General features: G+C 41.6%; 1 protein-coding gene across 1 annotated transcript in view; it reads left to right on the forward strand.

Moving 5' to 3' along the window:
* Positions 1 to 19,071, forward strand: part of POU2F2 (POU class 2 homeobox 2) — a 189,254-nt gene that overhangs the window by 124,584 nt on the left and 45,599 nt on the right. The window contains exon 2 of the mRNA XM_075329330.1: positions 6,254 to 6,301. Within this exon, the coding sequence (XP_075185445.1) occupies positions 6,254 to 6,301 (48 nt within the window). The remainder of the gene's footprint in view (positions 1 to 6,253; positions 6,302 to 19,071) is intronic.

Below are 19,071 nucleotides of genomic sequence, written 5' to 3' on the forward strand. Positions count from 1 at the left end.
GTAGCAAGCAGAGATGAGAGGACTCATGGAAGGTTAGGTCCACTTGGTTCTGTCTTTGTCCGCACTACTCTGACCATGATGCCCAGCTGCAGGAGAATTCTTGGTTGCAGATTGCAGGTTATAGATAGTATGTGATGGTCTCCAGACTACATACAGCCTGTAGTCTGCTAAAAGATAATTGGGGAGAACTTGAATACTTGAATATCCGTAGCTCAGGTCTTTGCATGTGTGGCTAGTAGAGTTGAGAGGATCCATGGAAAGTCGGGTCCACTGGGTTCTGTCTTTGTCCGCACTGCTCTGACAATGACACCCGACTGCAGGAGATTTCTTGGTTGCAGATTGCAGGTTATAGTATGCGATGGGCTTCAGAGATAATGGGTGAGAAGAACTCAAAATCCAATTCCGATATTATTTGGTAGCTCAGGTATGTGCGTGCATGGCAAGTAGAGATGAGCGGACCCATGGAAGATCGGGTTCACCGAATTTAGACAGACTTTAGATGAAGTTCAGTTCGGGACCCGGACTTGACCTGACCTTTATCCCGGAGCCCGAAACCCATTGGAAGTCAATGATTGGGCAAATTGGCTCTCCGGGAAAAAGCCAAAAAATCTGGCACCAGCAATGAATTAAAATTCAAACCTAGTTTATTGAAGAAAGTTAAAAACCCATTGTAAAACGTATGGCTCATATTGTAAGAACAAGGAAACGTCAATTCGTTTCAAGCAGAAAAAAAGCTCTCCATGCACATACAGCCAGCCATAAACAAACAATATATGGGAGAGGCAAAGCAGGGGTCTTTTTTGGGACTCACTACATCCAAAAACCTTTTTATTCCCACTTAGAGCCATTTAGAGACTGCAAGCAGCTCCCACTGGGCCGCGCTCCGAGCATACCCGAGCACAGCAATGCTCGGTTGAGTGGTTAGCTTACGTACCGCACCCGAACTTCGAACTTGGACACTGATTTTTTTTAAAAGTCCATGTTCGGTATGAACCCCAAGCCTTACAGTTTGGGTTCGCTCATTTCTAATACCAAGTAAACATGGCCAATGCACAAGATACTACAGACGACTTCAACCAAACTCTTTGCTAGAGTTGAGCGGACTGTAAATAATCCGGGTCCGGCGGATCTGCGGCGGGTTGACAAAGAAGTCCGGATCCAATCCGGAATCCGGCTCCATATATGTCAATGGGAAGCGGAATCCGGGACAAGAGAGAGAGAGAAAGAGAGAGAGAAAAAAAAAACGAATCCGGATCATGCACACTGAATTCCGTGTCCGGGTCGGACTCGGATCTGCTGCTCAAACCGTGCGGATCCGTATTTTCCCAATCCGGGTCCGCTCAACACTACTCTTTGCCAGTACAATGACATCATCTTGAAGAAAGTCAGCCATGTTTGAATTTTTTGGTATGAGGTCATATTACCATGTAACCTAAGTACTGCATTTTTTTGGGAAGGGGTGGGGGGCGCAAAACATCTGGTGCATTTAAAATTTACAAGCAAAATGGATGAGATTTCATAAAAACTATTTCCCACTTTGTTTTTAAAGACGTCAAACTGTGCATTTTTTTAACCAAATGTGGTTTCTATGCGGAAGGGAAAAAAAACTTGTGTCCAGTTCCAGCAAAAAATAAATGGTTCTTGGCATGACTTTTTTTTTCTAAAAGCATTTTTCATTGGTATAAAAAAACATAGTTAAAACTGAAACACTGGCCTAGCGTTTCAAGTGTGAACTGCTCTTAAGGGTGCTTTACACGCTGCAACATCGCTAACGATATATCGTCAGGGTCACGGTGTTTGTGACGCACATCCGGCATCGTTAGCGACATCGCAGCGTGTGACAGCTAGGGGCGACGATCAACGATCACAAAAACGGCAAAAACTGTTGACACGTCGCTCCAAAACATAATGTCGTTGGTGTTTCATTCCGGAGGTTGTTCGTCGTTCCTGCGGCACCACACATCGCTGTGTGTGACACTGCAGGAATGACGAATATCATCCTGCCTGCGTCCACCGGAAAAGAGGAAGGAAGGAGGTGGGCGGCATGTTCCGGCCGCTCTTCTCCGCCCCTCCTCTTCTATTGGGCGGCCGTTTTGTGACGTCGCAGTGACGCCGAACGCACCTACCCCTTGAAGGAGGAATTGTTCAGCGGTCACAGCGACATCGCTGAACAGGTATGTGCGTGTGACGCTGCCGTAGCGATATTGTTCGCTACGGCAGCGATCACCAAATGTCGCACGAACGACGGGGGCGGGTGCTATCGCTCGCGACATCCCTAGCAATCTTTAGCGATGTTGCAGCGCGTAAAGCACCCTTTAATCATAGACTTAATCATTATGTTTCCATGCAGAACATATTAAAAAAGCGCGGGTGCATGTTTAAGTGAAAGCTTTTCTGAACTAAAAAGAAATGCGTTGAAAAGTGTTTCTATAAATTTGCTCCAAATGCACATCAGATAAAGGGTAAAATGTAGCAAAAACAATCAGGGAAGATTGTTATTACATATTTTGGAGTGGACAGCTACAAAAAACAACTATGTGTGAACATAGCCCTACAGAAAACAACTATGTGTGAACATAGCCCTACAGAAAACAACTATGTGTGAACATAGCCCTACAGAAAACAACTATGTGTGAACATAGCCCTACAGAAAACAACTATGTGTGAACATAGCCCTACAGAAAACAACTATGTGTGAACATAGCCCTACAGAAAACAACTATGTGTGAACATAGCCCTACAGAAAACAACTATGTGTGAACATAGCCCTACAGAAAACAACTATGTGTGAACATAGCCCTACAGAAAACAACTATGTGTGAACATAGCCCTACGGAAAACAACTATGTGTGAACATAGCCCTACAGAAAACAACTATGTGTGAACATAGCCCTACAGAGAACAACTATGTGTGAACATAGGCCTACAGAAAACAACTATGTGTGAACATAGCCCTACAGAAAACAACTATGTGTGAACATAGCCCTACAGAAAACAACTATGTGTGAACATAGCCCTACAGAAAACAACTATGTGTGAACATAGCCCTACAGAAAACAACTATGTGTGAACATAGCCCTACAGAAAACAACTATGTGTGAATATAGGCCTACAGAAAACAACTATGTGTGAACATAGGCCTACAGAAAACAACTATGTGTGAACATAGGCCTACAGAAAACAACTATGTGTGAACATAGCCCTACAGAAAACAACTATGTGTGAACATAGCCCTACGATCCACAAATGATCTTACCCTAAAAGAAAACTCTCAGGAATACTTTTCACCTGTTGTTTGCGGTATGGACGGGTTGAACAACTGTAACTGACTCAACCATCAAACTTCTTCTAGCCACCCATAAGACACAGGATTGTTCTGAATGTATATGTAGCTTATACGTAAGGACATGGGTAAGGGTGGGCACTGATATTGGGTGGTCGTACTCGGCTCCCAGTCGTAATTATAGTTGATCCCAACATTGTCCTTTTAGATTAAGTTTAGGCTAGAAAACTGGGCAGAGGTTTACGGGAGGTACATGGCAATTTCATTATTTAAGCCTGAGACTTATGCAAAAGTTGGAGTCAATGAACACCCATAGATTTCATTTTATGGCTTTATACATTTTTAAGGGGTATTCCCATCTCCAAGATCCTATCCCAATACGTAGTACATGAATATTCGCAAATACCTCCACCTAGAAATGTAGTATAGTTCTCCTGATATAGCCATGTCTGTTACCTCATATGCAGGGCATTGCAGCTCAGTGACAGTTAGTTGCTCATGGTCATAACCATGGATGCTTAACCCTAGAACGCATACCTGGGGCCTCGCAGGCCTGCTTGCTAGGTTACTTGTTAGATTTCTATGGTTGCGCGTTCTAGGGTTAAGATGCAATGCCCTGCACATGAGGTAAGAGACATGGCTATATCAGGAGAACTATACTACATTTCTAATTGGAGGATTTGCTAATATTATTATTACACCTACTACATTTTGGGATAGGATCTTGGAGATGGGAATACCCCTTTTAATGCATTTGGTGAATTTACTCAAGTAATATTCAGTTTAAGACTTGCATACGAGACACCATTCTTAAAGGGACAACCCAGTTTGAAATGCTAAATTGGGCCTGATAAAATAAGAAAAACTCCCCTCCTCAACTGGCACCATTCCAGCGTAGTCAGTCTTTTGTCGTCGGGTGGTCCTATGACATTAATATGTCACCGCCAATCACACTTTCGTCAAATATAACAGTTCTGTCTGAAGGAACTTTTAAGGCCACAGCCCATCAGCGACCATTGATAGTTTGCAGCGCTCACTCGACATAATGTCACATGACCACCAAGAGGCACAGTGATGACATTGCTGGAATCACACTGGTCCGGGTGTATTTGTTTTGTTTTTTTTAATTGTGGCATTTCAGCATTTAAGAAGGGATTGTCCAGTAGTGGACAACTTCTATAAAGGGAACCTGTCACCAGATTTAGTGACTATAAGCTGCGGCCACCACCAGTGAGCATTTATATACAGCATTCCAGAGTACTGTATGTAAGAGCCCAGGCCGCTCTGTAGAACGTAAAAATCACTTGTATTATACTCACCTAGGGGGCGGTCCGGTCCGATGAGTGTCACTGCTCTCTGCAGTCTGATGGGTGTCGATGCTCTCTGGTCCGATGGATGACGATGCTCTTCGGTCCTATGGGCGTCACTCCTTTCCGATCCGATGGGTATCGCTGCTCTCCGGTGCGATGGGTGTCGATGTTCTCCGGTCTGATGGGTGTCGATGCTCTCCGGTCCGATAAGTGTCACTGTTCTTTGGTCCGAAGGGTGTTGCTGCTCTTCGGTCCGATGGGTATCACTGCTCTTTGCAGTCTGATGGGTGTCGCTGCTCTCTGGTCTGATGGGTGTCGCTGCTCTCCAGTCCAATAGGTGTCGCTGCCTTTCGGTTCAATGGGTGTCGCTGCTCTCCGGTCCGATGGGTATCACTGCTTTCCGCAGTCTTATGGGTGTCGCTGCTCTCCGGTCCGATGGGTGTCGATGATCTCCGGTCCTATAGGCGTCACTGCTCTCCAATCCGATGGGTATCGCTGCTCTCCGGTGCGATGGGTGTCGATGCTCTCCGGTCTGATGGGTGTCGCTGCTCTCCGGTCCGATAAGTGTCACTGTTCTTTGGTCTGATGGGTGTTGCTGCTCTCCAGTCCGATGGGTGTCGCTGCTCTCCAGTCCGATGGGTGTTGCTGCTCTCCAGACTAATGGGTGTCGCTGCTTTCTGGTCCGGCGCCTCCTTTCTCTGGTGATCACAGTCTTCCTTCTACCCAGCCCAGTGTGGATGATGTGTCCTACGTCATCCACACAAGCCGTCATTCTGGTCCTGCGCAGGTGCATTTTGATCTGCCAGGCTAAGGGCAGATCTAAGTATTGTAGTGCGCATGTGCGGGCGGCCTTTACCCTTTCCTCATGCCTGCGCATTACAGTACTTTGATCTGCGCTGAGCAGGGCAGATCAAAGTGCGCCTGCATAGGATCGCAATGCCGGCCTGTGAGGAAAGAAGGAGGACGGCAATCGCAGCAGAGAGGAGGTGCCGGACTGGAGAGCAGCGACACCCATCAAACCGGCCTGCCCCCCCAGTTGAGTATACTAAAAGTGATTTTTACGTTCTACAAAGTGGCCTGGGCTCTTATATACAGTATTTTGGAACGCTGTATATAAGGGCTGACTGATGGTGGCTGCAGGTTATAAGCAAGTAAATCCATAGAACAAAGGAAGATGGGCAGCACTCTCCGGTATTCTGGGACTATTTTATTTTTCAATGCTGACAGGTGATACAGACATGAGGGAATGGAGGGAGGGGAGCACGAGGACGACGGTACCGTTTCGCACCTCTAGGGGTGCTTTCACGGGTCCATACACAGGCTGCAGGTTATAGTCGCCAAATCTGGTGACAGGTTCCCTTTAAAAATAATCATATCTTAAAAGATGCTGTCCAATCGTATTTGTAGCTCCTGGAGGTTTTTTTTGCTCAAAAGCATCAGTAATTACAGCTTACCAGGGCCGTCTGGATGGAAAGTAGGCATACTATAACAGTGCCATGTTGAAAGTCGCTATGCATGACCCAAACTATTGCACATTTTGCAAAATTGTGTCCAAAACTATTGCAAAACTTGATCTGTCATGTAAATAAATAGTAAATATGATTTATTCCCATCCAGTATATTGTGTAATGTTGATAATTTGGCACTTGTTTCTACACAGAACTGCAAGTTTATCTGGAATACCAAAGGAGGGTCTCTACCCTTAGTGGTAAGTTGTATATACTTTTACTATAACCAGTTTATAAAATGATCCCGGTAATGGAATGTGCCTTATAATGAATGAAGAGGTTTTACTATATTGTATGTACACACATCAGGACCTTTCACATATACTATAATACAGCGTATAACTAAATACGGGGTCAGAGATGGATGCATATGACCCTACGCAGACCGAGCTCTGCATTTCTCCGTCCATTAAAAATATCTAAAATATATAATGATACAATAGGTGAAACCCGGCAGCTATATAGATCATTAATTATAAGTGGTGTATGCAGGAATACCAGCAAATGGCCCGCAGTAGGAATATAATGCATAATAAGGTTCACTCTCCGGGCACTATCCTACATCCCTGCTACTTGTGCACTTACCATTCTCCAAAATGGGGCTACATTTATATATTTATCCAAACCATTTCCGCAGTTCCATGCAAACATTATGTGAGATATATAAGATGTATATGCAGTATATATATAACTCGTGTATTATTTATACAATGGCGATGTGAGTGCTATATATATATGTGTTTGCATCTATTATAAATATATCTATATGACTGATGGATCATGGTAAAGGATAATGCATAGAGTATAGCATCATAAGTAATAGGACTTAAACAGTAATTCAAAAATGATGACCGGGAATAATGTGATCAAACCAGGTCTATAAAAAGGAAAAATGTAATATAATAAGCCATTATAAGTCATATATTAAAGGGGGAAAATAACAGCGATAGGTCATATCCCACATTGTGTGCACTGGTTATTATACCTGCTGTCCTTTTATATCAGTCACTTCATACTGGGATTAATGTGGTAAATGTTACAGCTGGGCACCAGTCTGTAAAGAAATGTGACCATATTATTCTATGAATGGGTAAGGCTACTTTCACACATCAGTTTTTTTCCATCAGGTACAATCCGGAAAAAAACGGGTTAAACGGATCCGGTACCGCATCCGTTTTATCCCCATAGATTTGCATTGTTACCGGATTGTACCTGATGGCTTTGCGTTGCATCCGTTTTTTTCCGGATGCGGCAAAATTAAAGCGGCGGCCGGAGGCAACGTGTCTTGCAACGGTTTTATGTCCGGCAAAAAAAACGGATCCGGCGCGATACGGCGTGTTTTACAATGAAAGCCTATGGACGCCGGATCCGGCGCAATGCGGTAAAAAATGGATGCGGCTGTCGGATCCGTTTTTGTAAACTGCGCATGCACCAAATTGATTAAAAAAACTGATCCATCAAAAAAACGGATGCAAAAATGGATGCAAAACGGATCCAACAGATCCGTTTTTTTTACGCATCCGGCATAACGGATCCGTTAAAAACCGGATCCGGTGGATACGGTTTTACATTTTTTTCCCGGATCCTTTGGATCAGGAAAAAAAAGGATTGTGCCTGAATGCAGAAAACTGATGTGTGAAAGTAGCCTTACAGATATAGGCAATGTGTAAGGCGCTGTTCACATCTGCAGTGATTATTTCTATTCTTTTGCTCCATCATAAAAAAAAAAGAAAAACAAAAGTGCAGATTCTTGACATGATGGGTCCTAGCAGCACCTGACCAACCCCATTGACTATAATGGAGTCCATCTGGTTTCCATAATAAGGCCCCATTTTACCAGACAAAATAGTGCTATTATGACTGCCATTTTTTACAAAATCTGCGTCAGAGAAGATAGATGGTACCATACACTAATGTATGCGTATGTTGTATGTATCCACTTATATTACATTTACGTTTATATCATATATCACAATTATACTCTTATACATCGCATGTATGTTATCGATCCTGGGTTTTATGTTTATGTTCTGGTTATATTTATATTTTCTGTTTATATTTATGATAAGTTTATGTTACTTTGTGTAATATATTTCTTTATGCTCTTATAGGCTATATTCATATTCCTGTATGTTATTTATATTCTACTGTGTTATTACTTTTTTGTTTATATTCTTGCGTGTTACATTTATATTTCTTTCTGTTGTATCTTTTCATGTTCCTGTTATTTATGTTCTTATGTATTACACTTTTGTTTATGTTGCTGTGTTACATTTATGTTTGTGTTGAATCTTTTTTTATGTTTTTGTGTGTTATTTGCATTCTTGTGTATTACACTTTTGTTTATATTGCTGTGTGTTACATTTATGTTTCTTTGTGTTGTATCTTGTTCCTGTATGTTATTTATATACTAGTGTGTTACACTTTTGTTTATATTCTTGTGTGTTACATTTATTTTTCTTTCTGTTGTATCTTTTTTTTTTATGTCCCTCTGTGTTATTTATGTTATGTATTACACGTTTGCTTATATTGCTGTGTGTTACATGTATGTTTCTTTGTGGTGTATCTTGTTCCTGTGTGTTATTTATGGTCCTGTTTGTTACATTTTTGTTTATATTGCTGTGTGTTACATTTATGTTTCTTTGTGTTGTATCTTTTTTTATTTTTCTGTGTGTTTAATTTGTTACACTTTTGCTTATATTGCTGTGTTAAGGCCCCGTTACACGCAACGACGTATCTAACGATATATTGCCGGGGTCACGGATTCCGTGACGTACATCCGGCATCGTTAGTGACGTTGCGTGTGACACCAACGAGCGTCCGTTAACGATGGAAAATACTCACCAAATTGTCCATCATTGACACGTCGTTCATTTTTAAAAAATCGTTGATTATTGAGGACGCAGGTTGTACGTCGTTCCCGAGGCAGCACACATCGCTATGTGTGACACCTCGGGAACGACGAACTACGGCTTACTTGCGGCCGCCGGCAATGAGGAATGAAGGAGGGGGGCGGGATGTTACGGCCGCTCATCTCCACCCCTCCGCTTCTATTGGGCGGCCGCTTAGTGACGCTGCTGTGATGCCACACGAACCTCCCCCTTAGAAAGGAGGTGGTTCGCCGGCAACAGCGACGTCGCTAGCCAGGTAAGTTCGTGTGACGGCTCCTAACGATATTGTGCGCCAAGGGCAGCGATTTGCCTGTGACACACAAACGACGGGGGCGGGTACACTCGCTAGCGATATCGCTGCATGTAAAGCCCCCTTTACAGTGTTACATTTATGTTTCTTTGTTTTGTATATTGTTCCTGTGTGTTATTTGCGTTTGTGTGTTACATTTTTGTTTATATTTCTGTGGCTTACATTTATGTTTCTTTGTGTTGTATCTTGTTCTTGTGAGTTATTTATGTTCTTGTGTGTTACATTTTTGTTTATATTCATGTATCACACTTATGTTTCTTTGTGTTGTATGTTTTTATGTTCCTGTGTGTGTTACATTTTTGTTTATAGTCATGTATCACACTTATGTTTCTTTTTGTTGTATGTTTTTATGTTCCTGTGTGTGTTACATTTTTGTTTATATTCATGTATCACACTTATGTTTCTTTTTGTTGTATGTTTTTATGTTCCTGTGTGTTACATTTTTGTTTATATTCCTGTATCACACTTATGTTTCTTTTTGTTGTATGTTTTTATGTTCCTGTGTGTGTTACATTTTTGTTTATAGTCATGTATCACACTTATGTTTCTTTTTGTTGTATGTTTTTATGTTCCTGTGTGTTACATTTTTGTTTATATTCCTGTATCACACTTATGTTTCTTTTTGTTGTATGTTTTTATGTTCCTGCGTGTTACATTTTTGTTTATATTCATGTATCACACTTATGTTTCTTTTTGTTGTATGTTTTTATGTTCCTGTGTGTGTTACATTTTTGTTTATATTCCTGTATCACACTTATGTTTCTTTTTGTTGCATGTTTTTATGTTCCTGTGTGTTACATTTTTGTTTATATTCCTGTATCACACTTATGTTTCTTTTTGTTGTATGTTTTTATGTTCCTGTGTGTGTCACATTTTTGTTTATATTCATGTATCACACTTATGTTTCTTTTTGTTGTATGTTTTTATGTTCTTGTGTGTTACATTTTTGTTTATATTCATGTATCACACTCATGTTTCTTTTTATTCTATGTTTTTATGTTCCTGTGTGTGTTACATTTTTGTTTATATTCCTGTATCACACTTATGTTTCTTTTTGTTGTATGTTTTTATGTTCCTGTGTGTTACATTTTTGTTTATATTCCTGTATCACACTTATGTTTCTTTTTGTTGTATGTTTTTATGTTCCTGTGTGTGTCACATTTTTGTTTATATTCATGTATCACACTTATGTTTCTTTTTGTTGTATGTTTTTATGTTCCTGTGTGTGTCACATTTTTGTTTATATTCATGTATCACACTTATGTTTCTTTTTGTAAAGAATGTATGTAAAGCCCCCTTTACAGTGTTACATTTATGTTTCTTTGTGTTGTATCTTGTTCTTGTGAGTTATTTATGTTCTTGTGTGTTACATTTTTGTTTATATTCCTGTATCACACTTATGTTTCTTTTTGTTATATGTTTTTATGTTCCTGTGTGTTACATTTTTGTTTATATTCATGTATCACACTTATGTCTCTTTTTATTCTATGTTTTTATGTTCCTGTGTGTGTTACATTTTTGTTTATAGTCATGTATCACACTTATGTTTCTTTTTATTCTATGTTTTTATGTTCCTGTGTGTTCTGTTCTTGTGCTACATTTGTGTTTATGTTCCATTTTATTTGTGTTTACAGGCTGCATTTGTGTTCACATTCTTGTGTGTCATCTCTTTTATGTTAATATAGGCTGTATCGTGATTTTGTGTCTCTAAATGTATGCTATTATGCTCCACATTCCCCTTCTTTTACATTCCATTATATTACAATGTTACATAGTTGCCTTTCTATTATTGTTCCTATATGTTTTATTTCTATTTATTGATTACGTTCATTTGTTCCTGAATTTTCCATGTCACGCTTTTACCTGTATGTTACATTTCTACTATTGGTCCTCTGAAGATATTGTTAAGAAATTGTTCCATTCTTCTTGATGGCCATGTAATGTGTGCCCCTTTGTGTTTTGTTGTGTATATGCATGCTCTTGTATCTCTTTCATACACATGATATGTAATCCTTTGATTCTCCCAAGGTCTTGTGTTACTAAACTCCATCTATATGAGTATTGTAATCCGTCTTTTATATGATTGCATTCTCTTTATTGTGCGTCTGTGGTTGCTATAGTTGGCCTGTAAGCACACTCTTATTACATTGTGTCTGTCTTCTTGCTTCCTACACTTGTGTGTCTGACCGCCTGCATGATAGGAGCTGCTCTGTGACCTGCTCGTTATTTTACACCTTGCATTCAAAGAAGGAAAATGCCTGTGTGCGGGAAAGTAAATGGAAGCAGGTCCAGTAGATAAAAAAGGAGAAAAAATATAGAATAATAGAGGGAGGAGTACATGGAGACAAACACTGGCAGACCCAGGAAGAAAGCAGAGTGAAAGTGGATGGTGGGTACCAGGGACTACATCCTCTTCCCTGCTTAGGCCAGCATCAATATCTAGTCTTACAGTGCCATCTGCTGGCCACTGGTGGTAGTGTACGGACAGGAATCACATAAAGCGTGGCCATCATTTACAATGTTTTAATTATTTTACATTATCTGTGGCTGTGTACTCTTATATAGAATTTATATATATATAAAAAATTATATACTATACACATTTATATAATGTGCATATACAGTACATAGTAATATATGCTATATATATATATAGAGACAAGTGCAGAAGGCTATGTCATGTTAATGTGGTCGTCAGCATATGTTACCTAGTTGTCGGTATAGAGCCGCATCCATCTTTGTATATATGAATCCATATGATACATTGTATCTCTGGATTTGTCACTATGTTGCACAGGAAGGGTCAGCCGCTGTTTTGCGATTGGTCAGGAGTGTAACTATGGTAACCGCCAGGCTGTAGTCACAGGGATATATGTAACATCTTCAGCAAAAGTGCAACCGGTGCAGACACGGAGCCACATGATGTCTCGGAAAAGTCCGGGTTGAAAACGCTCCAATGACCCGGATAGGGACAATGACAAAAACTGTAACAAGGGTCGACTTCTTTATAACTCTTATTTTACTAATCAAAAATCAATCTGTACTTTCTTCTGTGTTCCACAATACACAGTTGCTCTTGCAACTGGTTTTTTTTGCTTAGTTTTTGTTGTTTTTTGCCTATTTTTTATTTGCAACAAATACTCCTTCACAAGACCCAATTCATTATTGCTTTTGTACCTTTTTTGATTAGTTTTTGTTGTTTTTCGACTAGTTTTGTATTTGCAACAAACACTCCTTCACAAGGCCCAATTCATTATTGCTTTTATACCTTTTTTTTTTTTGCTCAGTTTTTCACCTAGTTATGTATCTGCAACAAACACTCCTTCACAAGGCCCAATTCATTATTGCTTTTGCACCGATTTTTTTTTGCTCAGTTTTTGTTGTTTTTTTGCCTATTTTTTGTTTTTTTGTTTGCAACAAATACTCCTTCACAAGGCCCAATTCATTATTGCTTTTGTACTTTTTTTTTTGCTTAATATTTGTTGTTTTTCGCCTAGCTTTGTATTTGCAACAAACACTCCTTCACAAGGCCCAATTCATTATTGCTTTTGCACCGATTTTTTTTGCCTATTTTTTGTTTTTTTGTTTGCATCAATTACTCCTTCGCAAGGCCCAATTCATTATTGTTTTTGTACCTTTTTTTTTTTTTTTTTTTTGCTGTTTTCGCCTAGTTTTGTATTTGCAACAAATACTCCTTCACAAGGCCCAATTCATTATTGCTTTTGTACTTTTATTTTTTGCTTAATTTTTGTTGTTTTTCGCCTAGCTTTGTATTTGCAACAAACACTCCTTCACAAGGCCCAATTCATTATTGCTTTTGCACCGATTTTTTTTGCCTATTTTTTGTTTTTTTGTTTGCATCAATTACTCCTTCGCAAGGCCCAATTCATTATTGTTTTTGTACCTTTTTTTTTTTTTTTGTTGCTGTTTTTCGCCTAGTTTTGTATTTGCAACAGACACTTCTTCACAAGGCCCAATTCGTTATTGCTTTTGCACCGATTTTTTTTGCCTATTTTTTGTTTTTTTGTTTGCATCAATTACTCCTTCGCAAGGCCCAATTCATTATTGTTTTTGTACCTTTCTTTCTTTTTTTTTTTTTTTGTTGTTTTTCGCCTAGTTTTGTATTTGCAACAGACACTTCTTCACAAGGCCCAATTCATTATTGCTTTTGCACCGATTTTTTTGCATAATTTTTGTTGTTTTTATGCCTATTTTTTGTTTGCAACAAATACTCCTTCACAAGGCCCAATTCATTATTGGTTTTGCGCCTTTTTTTGCCAAGTTTTTGTTGTTTTTCGCCTATTTTTGTATTTGCGACAAATATTCCTTTTAATTTGCCTTTTTTAAAGTCTATTTTTGTTTAACATCTGTGATTAGGTTTACCAGATGATCATCATTTGTGACTTTTTTCAAAAAGTTGCAACATTTCTCGCAAACAAATCCAAGTTTCCTCCCTTGGAGTGCTTTTATGTACGACAGTTATTTTGGCAACATTTGCGGGCCATTTTGCCAAAGGCATGACTTGTTTTTGCACTTTAAAAAGTCACAAAAAAGGTTGCAGACAAAAAGATCATTTTTAACTTTGACTTTTGGCAGTGTAAAGCCTGCTTTACATGTTACGATTTTGCATACGATATCGTATGCGATCGTAACCGCCCCCATCGTATGTGCGGCACGTAATTTTGTTGATTGTGCCGCACAAACGATTAACCCCCGTCACACGTACTTACCCGTCCATACGACCTCGCTGTGGGCGGCGAACGTCCACTTCCTGGAGTGGGAGGGACATTCGGTGTCACATCGACGTCACGCGGCAGCCAGCCAATAGAAGCGGAGGGGCGGAGCTGAGCGGGACGTAAACATCCCGCCCACCTGCTTCCTTCCGCATTGTGGGCCGGGAGCCGCAGGACGCAGGTAAGATCTGTTCATCGTTCCCAGGGTGTCACACACTGCGATGTGCGCTACCCCGGGTACAATGAACAACCTGACGTTCAATTCATGAGGAATGAACGACGTGCGTGCGATGAACGTTTTACCGTTCATTCGCAATCGCACGTAGATGTTACACACTACAATGTACCTTACGATGCCAGATGTGCGTCACTTATGACGTGACCCCGCCAACACATCGTAAGATACACTGCAGCGTGTAAAGCGGGCTTAACACTTGTCACGACCTACGGGGTATTCAGGAGAGCTGGGGACTGGTAACAGGAGGTCATGTATAATCATATGGGGTAAACAGAGACGTAGTCAGGGCACAATCCAAGGGTCACAATACCAGAAGAGCACGTAGTAGTAAAAGGGAGTAAGCAAAGACGTAGTCAGGTAACAGTCCGGGGTCCAAGACAGGAATGCACAACAGGAATAGGGAGCGGGCAGAGGGAAGTCCAATTCAGTCCGGGGTCAGAATACCAAGATCAGAATACAAGCAGACACACAAACTATGGCAACACCGCAGAACCAGAAAATACAACTGGCAGAGTTCTGGGGGAGCATGCTCAGTAAAGAAGCCTGAGCAATTACCCGGAAGATGGAACAGCTGAGTAACCAGCACCTCCCAGAACCAACCTGGACTCCAGTATAGTGACCAAGCTACTAGTTCATTATCAAGGACGGCACCGCAGAGCATCTCCAGGGGCAAGATGCTCTGCACAAAGAATGGACACCACTGCCAGATCTGTAAGTGCTGCAGAGCATCTCCAAAGGCAAGATGCTCTGCACAAAGAATGGACACACTGCCATATCTGTAAGTGCTGCAGAGCATCTCCAAAGGCAAGATGCTCTGCACAAAGAATGGACACACTGCCAGATCTGTAAGTGCTGCAGAGCATCTCCAAAGGCAAGATGCTCTGCACAAAGAATGGACACACTGCCAGATCTGTAAGTGCTGCAGAGCATCTCCAAAGGCAAGATGCTCTGCACAAAGAATGGACACACTGCCAGATCTGTAGGCGTCTCTAGGTCTGCGAGACGCTCTGCATAGAGAATCATGACAGGCGGTCATCTGCGGCCTGTGGAGCTTCCGAGGCATCCTCAGAACAGCCGAAAGCGGGATGAAAGAGGAGCATGCCGGTACCCATTTATATCATCGTGCTGGAGAGTGGCGTGTAGGAGTGGAGGCATCTCTTTCCCACTCTGCTAAATTTCTGGTCGTAGGTGAAAATTGAGAGGAAGATTTTTTTTTTAATCCCCTCTTGATGTCCACCGTATATGTACAGCGCAAGGACAGGAGACTTCCCGCAAACCACCAAACTGGCGTAATGATGGCGCTGGATCACATGCAGATTAACATCATTATCGGGTCTCATCTGTATATTGTAGCTGACATGTATTCGCCTCATTCGCATCTGTTTAACCCCTTAAATACCACAGTTAATGGTTACAGTGGTATTTAGAAAGTTATTTGAGGTAGGCGGCTCCCTCTGCCGGCAACTCTTGCTCACAGGGTGCTGGTAGTTGCCAAAACAAACCCGAGACCAAGCAATGGCCTTCGGCTCAGCCAGCTATGGTGGCCCGTAGGACCCTGAAATAAGGTAAAACTGACATATCTAATATGCTGACGTATTGCAGGATCAGTGATCATATAAGTAATAGTTAAAGTCCCACGTAAGGACTAAGTAAATAAGAAAAAAGTGCAAGACTGGTCTACAATGACTTAAGCTATAAATCGGCATAAGGTACTAAAATCCCCCAACTAATAAACAAGGCACTAAAACATAGGGAAGGCGACTTTCTATACTATTGCAATTTTACATTATAAACCGGACCACAATGTGAACCGTTACGACTGCAATGAATGGTTATCACGCAGATATCGCCACCTATATAAGAGATTGCATCCAGTATTTACAAGCTTTACATCAGACAGATGCAGGACTTGTATTTCCCGATCATTTTTTATAGCATGACTGAAAGCAAATAGTCTCAGGGAGCAGCCGCGGCGCCAAACATTACGATTTACAAATGTGGCTGCGGCTTTTAATTGCCGCCAGACTAATGAAAAGACTGAAATGAACTGATCACACTCTGGGGTTTTCTTCGGCATCTGTATTTCTCCTTCGAAAAGGGTTAGGCTAATGTTTAGGCGTGGAAATTCGCACCTATGGTAATCTTTGTTTGTGCTGCATGTGTTGTACTGAGTGTAAGAATTTCTACAAAACGCCTTATATCCAGCGGGGCAGCGGCGTCAGCCACGTGTATCTGTGGTTTGTGGCTTGGATTGCTTTCTACGTATTTGGGTAATGCTGTATGTGGTGAGACCCTGGATGTTAGAACAGCTGTGGTGGAGATCGACCCTGACCAGGAATGATTCTCTATAATGAGGACCATGGTTTACTCAGCGGAAGACACGTGTAATCATTAGGGCCGTGGATCATTGGAGTTAGAAGGGTTTCTGGCGTCATAATACATGTACAGTACAGACCAAAAGTTTGGACACACCTCATCTCTAGAACAACTATTAAGAGGAGACTTTGTGCAGCAGCCTTCATGGTAAAATAGCTGCTAGGAAACCACTGCTAAGGACAGGCAACAAGCAGAAGAGACTTGTTTGGGCTAAAGAACACAAGGAATGGACATTAGACCAGTGGAAATCTGTGCTTTGGTCTGATGAGTCCAAATTTGAGATCTTTGGATCCAACCACCGTGTCTTTGTAGAAAAGGTGAATGGATGGACTCTACATGGCTGGTTCCCACCGTGAAGCATGGAGGAGGAGGTGTGATGGTGTGGGGGGGCTTTGCTGGTGACACTGTTGGGGATTTATTCAAAATTGAAGGCATACAGAACCAGCATGGCTACCACAGCATCTTGCAGCAGCGTGCTATTCCATCCGGTTTGCATTTAGTTGGACCATCATTTATTTTTCAACAGGACATTGACCCCAAACACACCTCCAGGCTGTGTAAGGGCTATTTGACTAAGAAGCAGAGTGATGGGGTGCTACGCCAGATGACCTGGCCTCCACAGTCACCAGACCTGAACCTAATCGAGATGGTTTGGGGTGAGCTGGACCGCAGAGTGAAGGCAAAAGGGCCAACAAGTGCTAAGCATCTCTGGGAACTCCTTCAAGACTGTTGGAAAACCATTTCCGGTGACTACCTCTTGAAGCTCATCAAGAGAATGCCAAGACTGTGCAAAGCAGTAATGAAAGCAAAAGGTGGTTACTTTGAAGAACCTAGGATATAAGACAGATTTTCAGTTGTTTCACACTTTAAGTATTTCATTCCACATGTTTTAATTCATAGTTTTGATGCCTTCAATGTGAATCTACAATTTTTAGAGTCATGAAAATAAAGAAAACTCTTTGAATGAGGAGGTGTGTCCAAACTTTTGGTCTGTACTGTATATAGTCATAATACTTTAGTTTATGAATCCTTACATAGATTAATTAAAGGGAACCAGTCACGTGCATGACTTGGTATAGTCGATGCCCGGCGTGTCATTCCCTGTAACCTGTATACATCTAAACCAATCTAGCCCCTGTACTATCTTGCAACCCCCATCTATTTGAAAAATGACACGACACCAAGTTGGATAAAATGGCCACAGCAGCCTTTTTTATTAACGAATACAACAGTGATTAATAACTTAGATATATAAATGGGTTGGGTCGTCGAAGCTCCTAAATCCGGTGATTACCAAACAGTAATAACAGTAACCTTCCCCTGCCCCCCATTTTACTCCCAGCCGTAAACACCAACTCGAGAGCAACAATACAAAAGGGAAGAGGAGAAGGAACAAACAACGGGACTCGACATTCCCTTGCCTATGGTCCCCTAAAATCACCAGACCACAAACCAACCAACTAATTAAGGGATCCATATTTCAATGGATCCCCAGTACAATTTAACCAACTTCGAGGACCCAACCCAACCGCCAAAAGCCACCATGACTCTGCTGCGACCGTTAGGGAGGGCATGTGGGACTCTCCTGGAAAGTGCGGACCGAAAAGGTGGTCCTGCTTCTGGGTTAACCTATATAACCCCTCTCTTTACCTAAAACTCTTCCTTCTAAATCAGTCCCCTCTCTCCTAGCCCAAGTCATGCCAGCCTCCACCCACAAACTGGGTTGAGGTTCCGGCCTGTTCCTATATGCACCAAGAACCACAAGCAGTTCTAGATGCATATTGCTAATCACTGCCTAACAGTTCCTGTATCTAGGACCAATAAAGAGATCTTTAGAAAAATTATTTCTAAAGATCCTTTATGATATGCTAATGAGCAGTGGGGACTAGTCACAAGGGCGTTAGTTCCTGCTCTCATTCCGCCCTCTTAGCATGTTAGCACGCCCACAGTGGTGTGCTAACATACTATTCAATGCCAACTACCCAGCATCATCATCGGCAGTAACGCACATACCTGTGTCCATAGCACCGCCCCAGACGCCAGGCAGTGTCCGTGATCAGAAGTCACCAGAACTTCTGGTCATGCACACTATACCAGTTTGAAGCCAGGACATGTACAGCCGGCTTCATGGTGCGCATGACTGAAAGTCCGGGGACTTCTGATTATGCGCACTGAGCCGAACACCAGCGTCCGATGCGAGTGGCAGCAGAGAGCGGTGAGAGCAGCCATGCTTCTGACACTGCGCATCATTAGCATGTTAGCACACCCTTAGGGATGTGCTAACATACTAAGGGGGCCGACGAGCCAAGGGAGTTAACGCTCTTGCGACTAGTCACTGGCCTCATTAGCATATCATAAAGGATCTATAGAAATAATTTTTCTAAAGATCTCTTTATCTATGATACTAGAGACGGGGACAGTT

Source organism: Anomaloglossus baeobatrachus, chromosome 11 (assembly GCF_048569485.1).
Source record: "Anomaloglossus baeobatrachus isolate aAnoBae1 chromosome 11, aAnoBae1.hap1, whole genome shotgun sequence".
In the NCBI taxonomy this organism is placed as follows: domain Eukaryota; kingdom Metazoa; phylum Chordata; class Amphibia; order Anura; family Aromobatidae; genus Anomaloglossus; species Anomaloglossus baeobatrachus.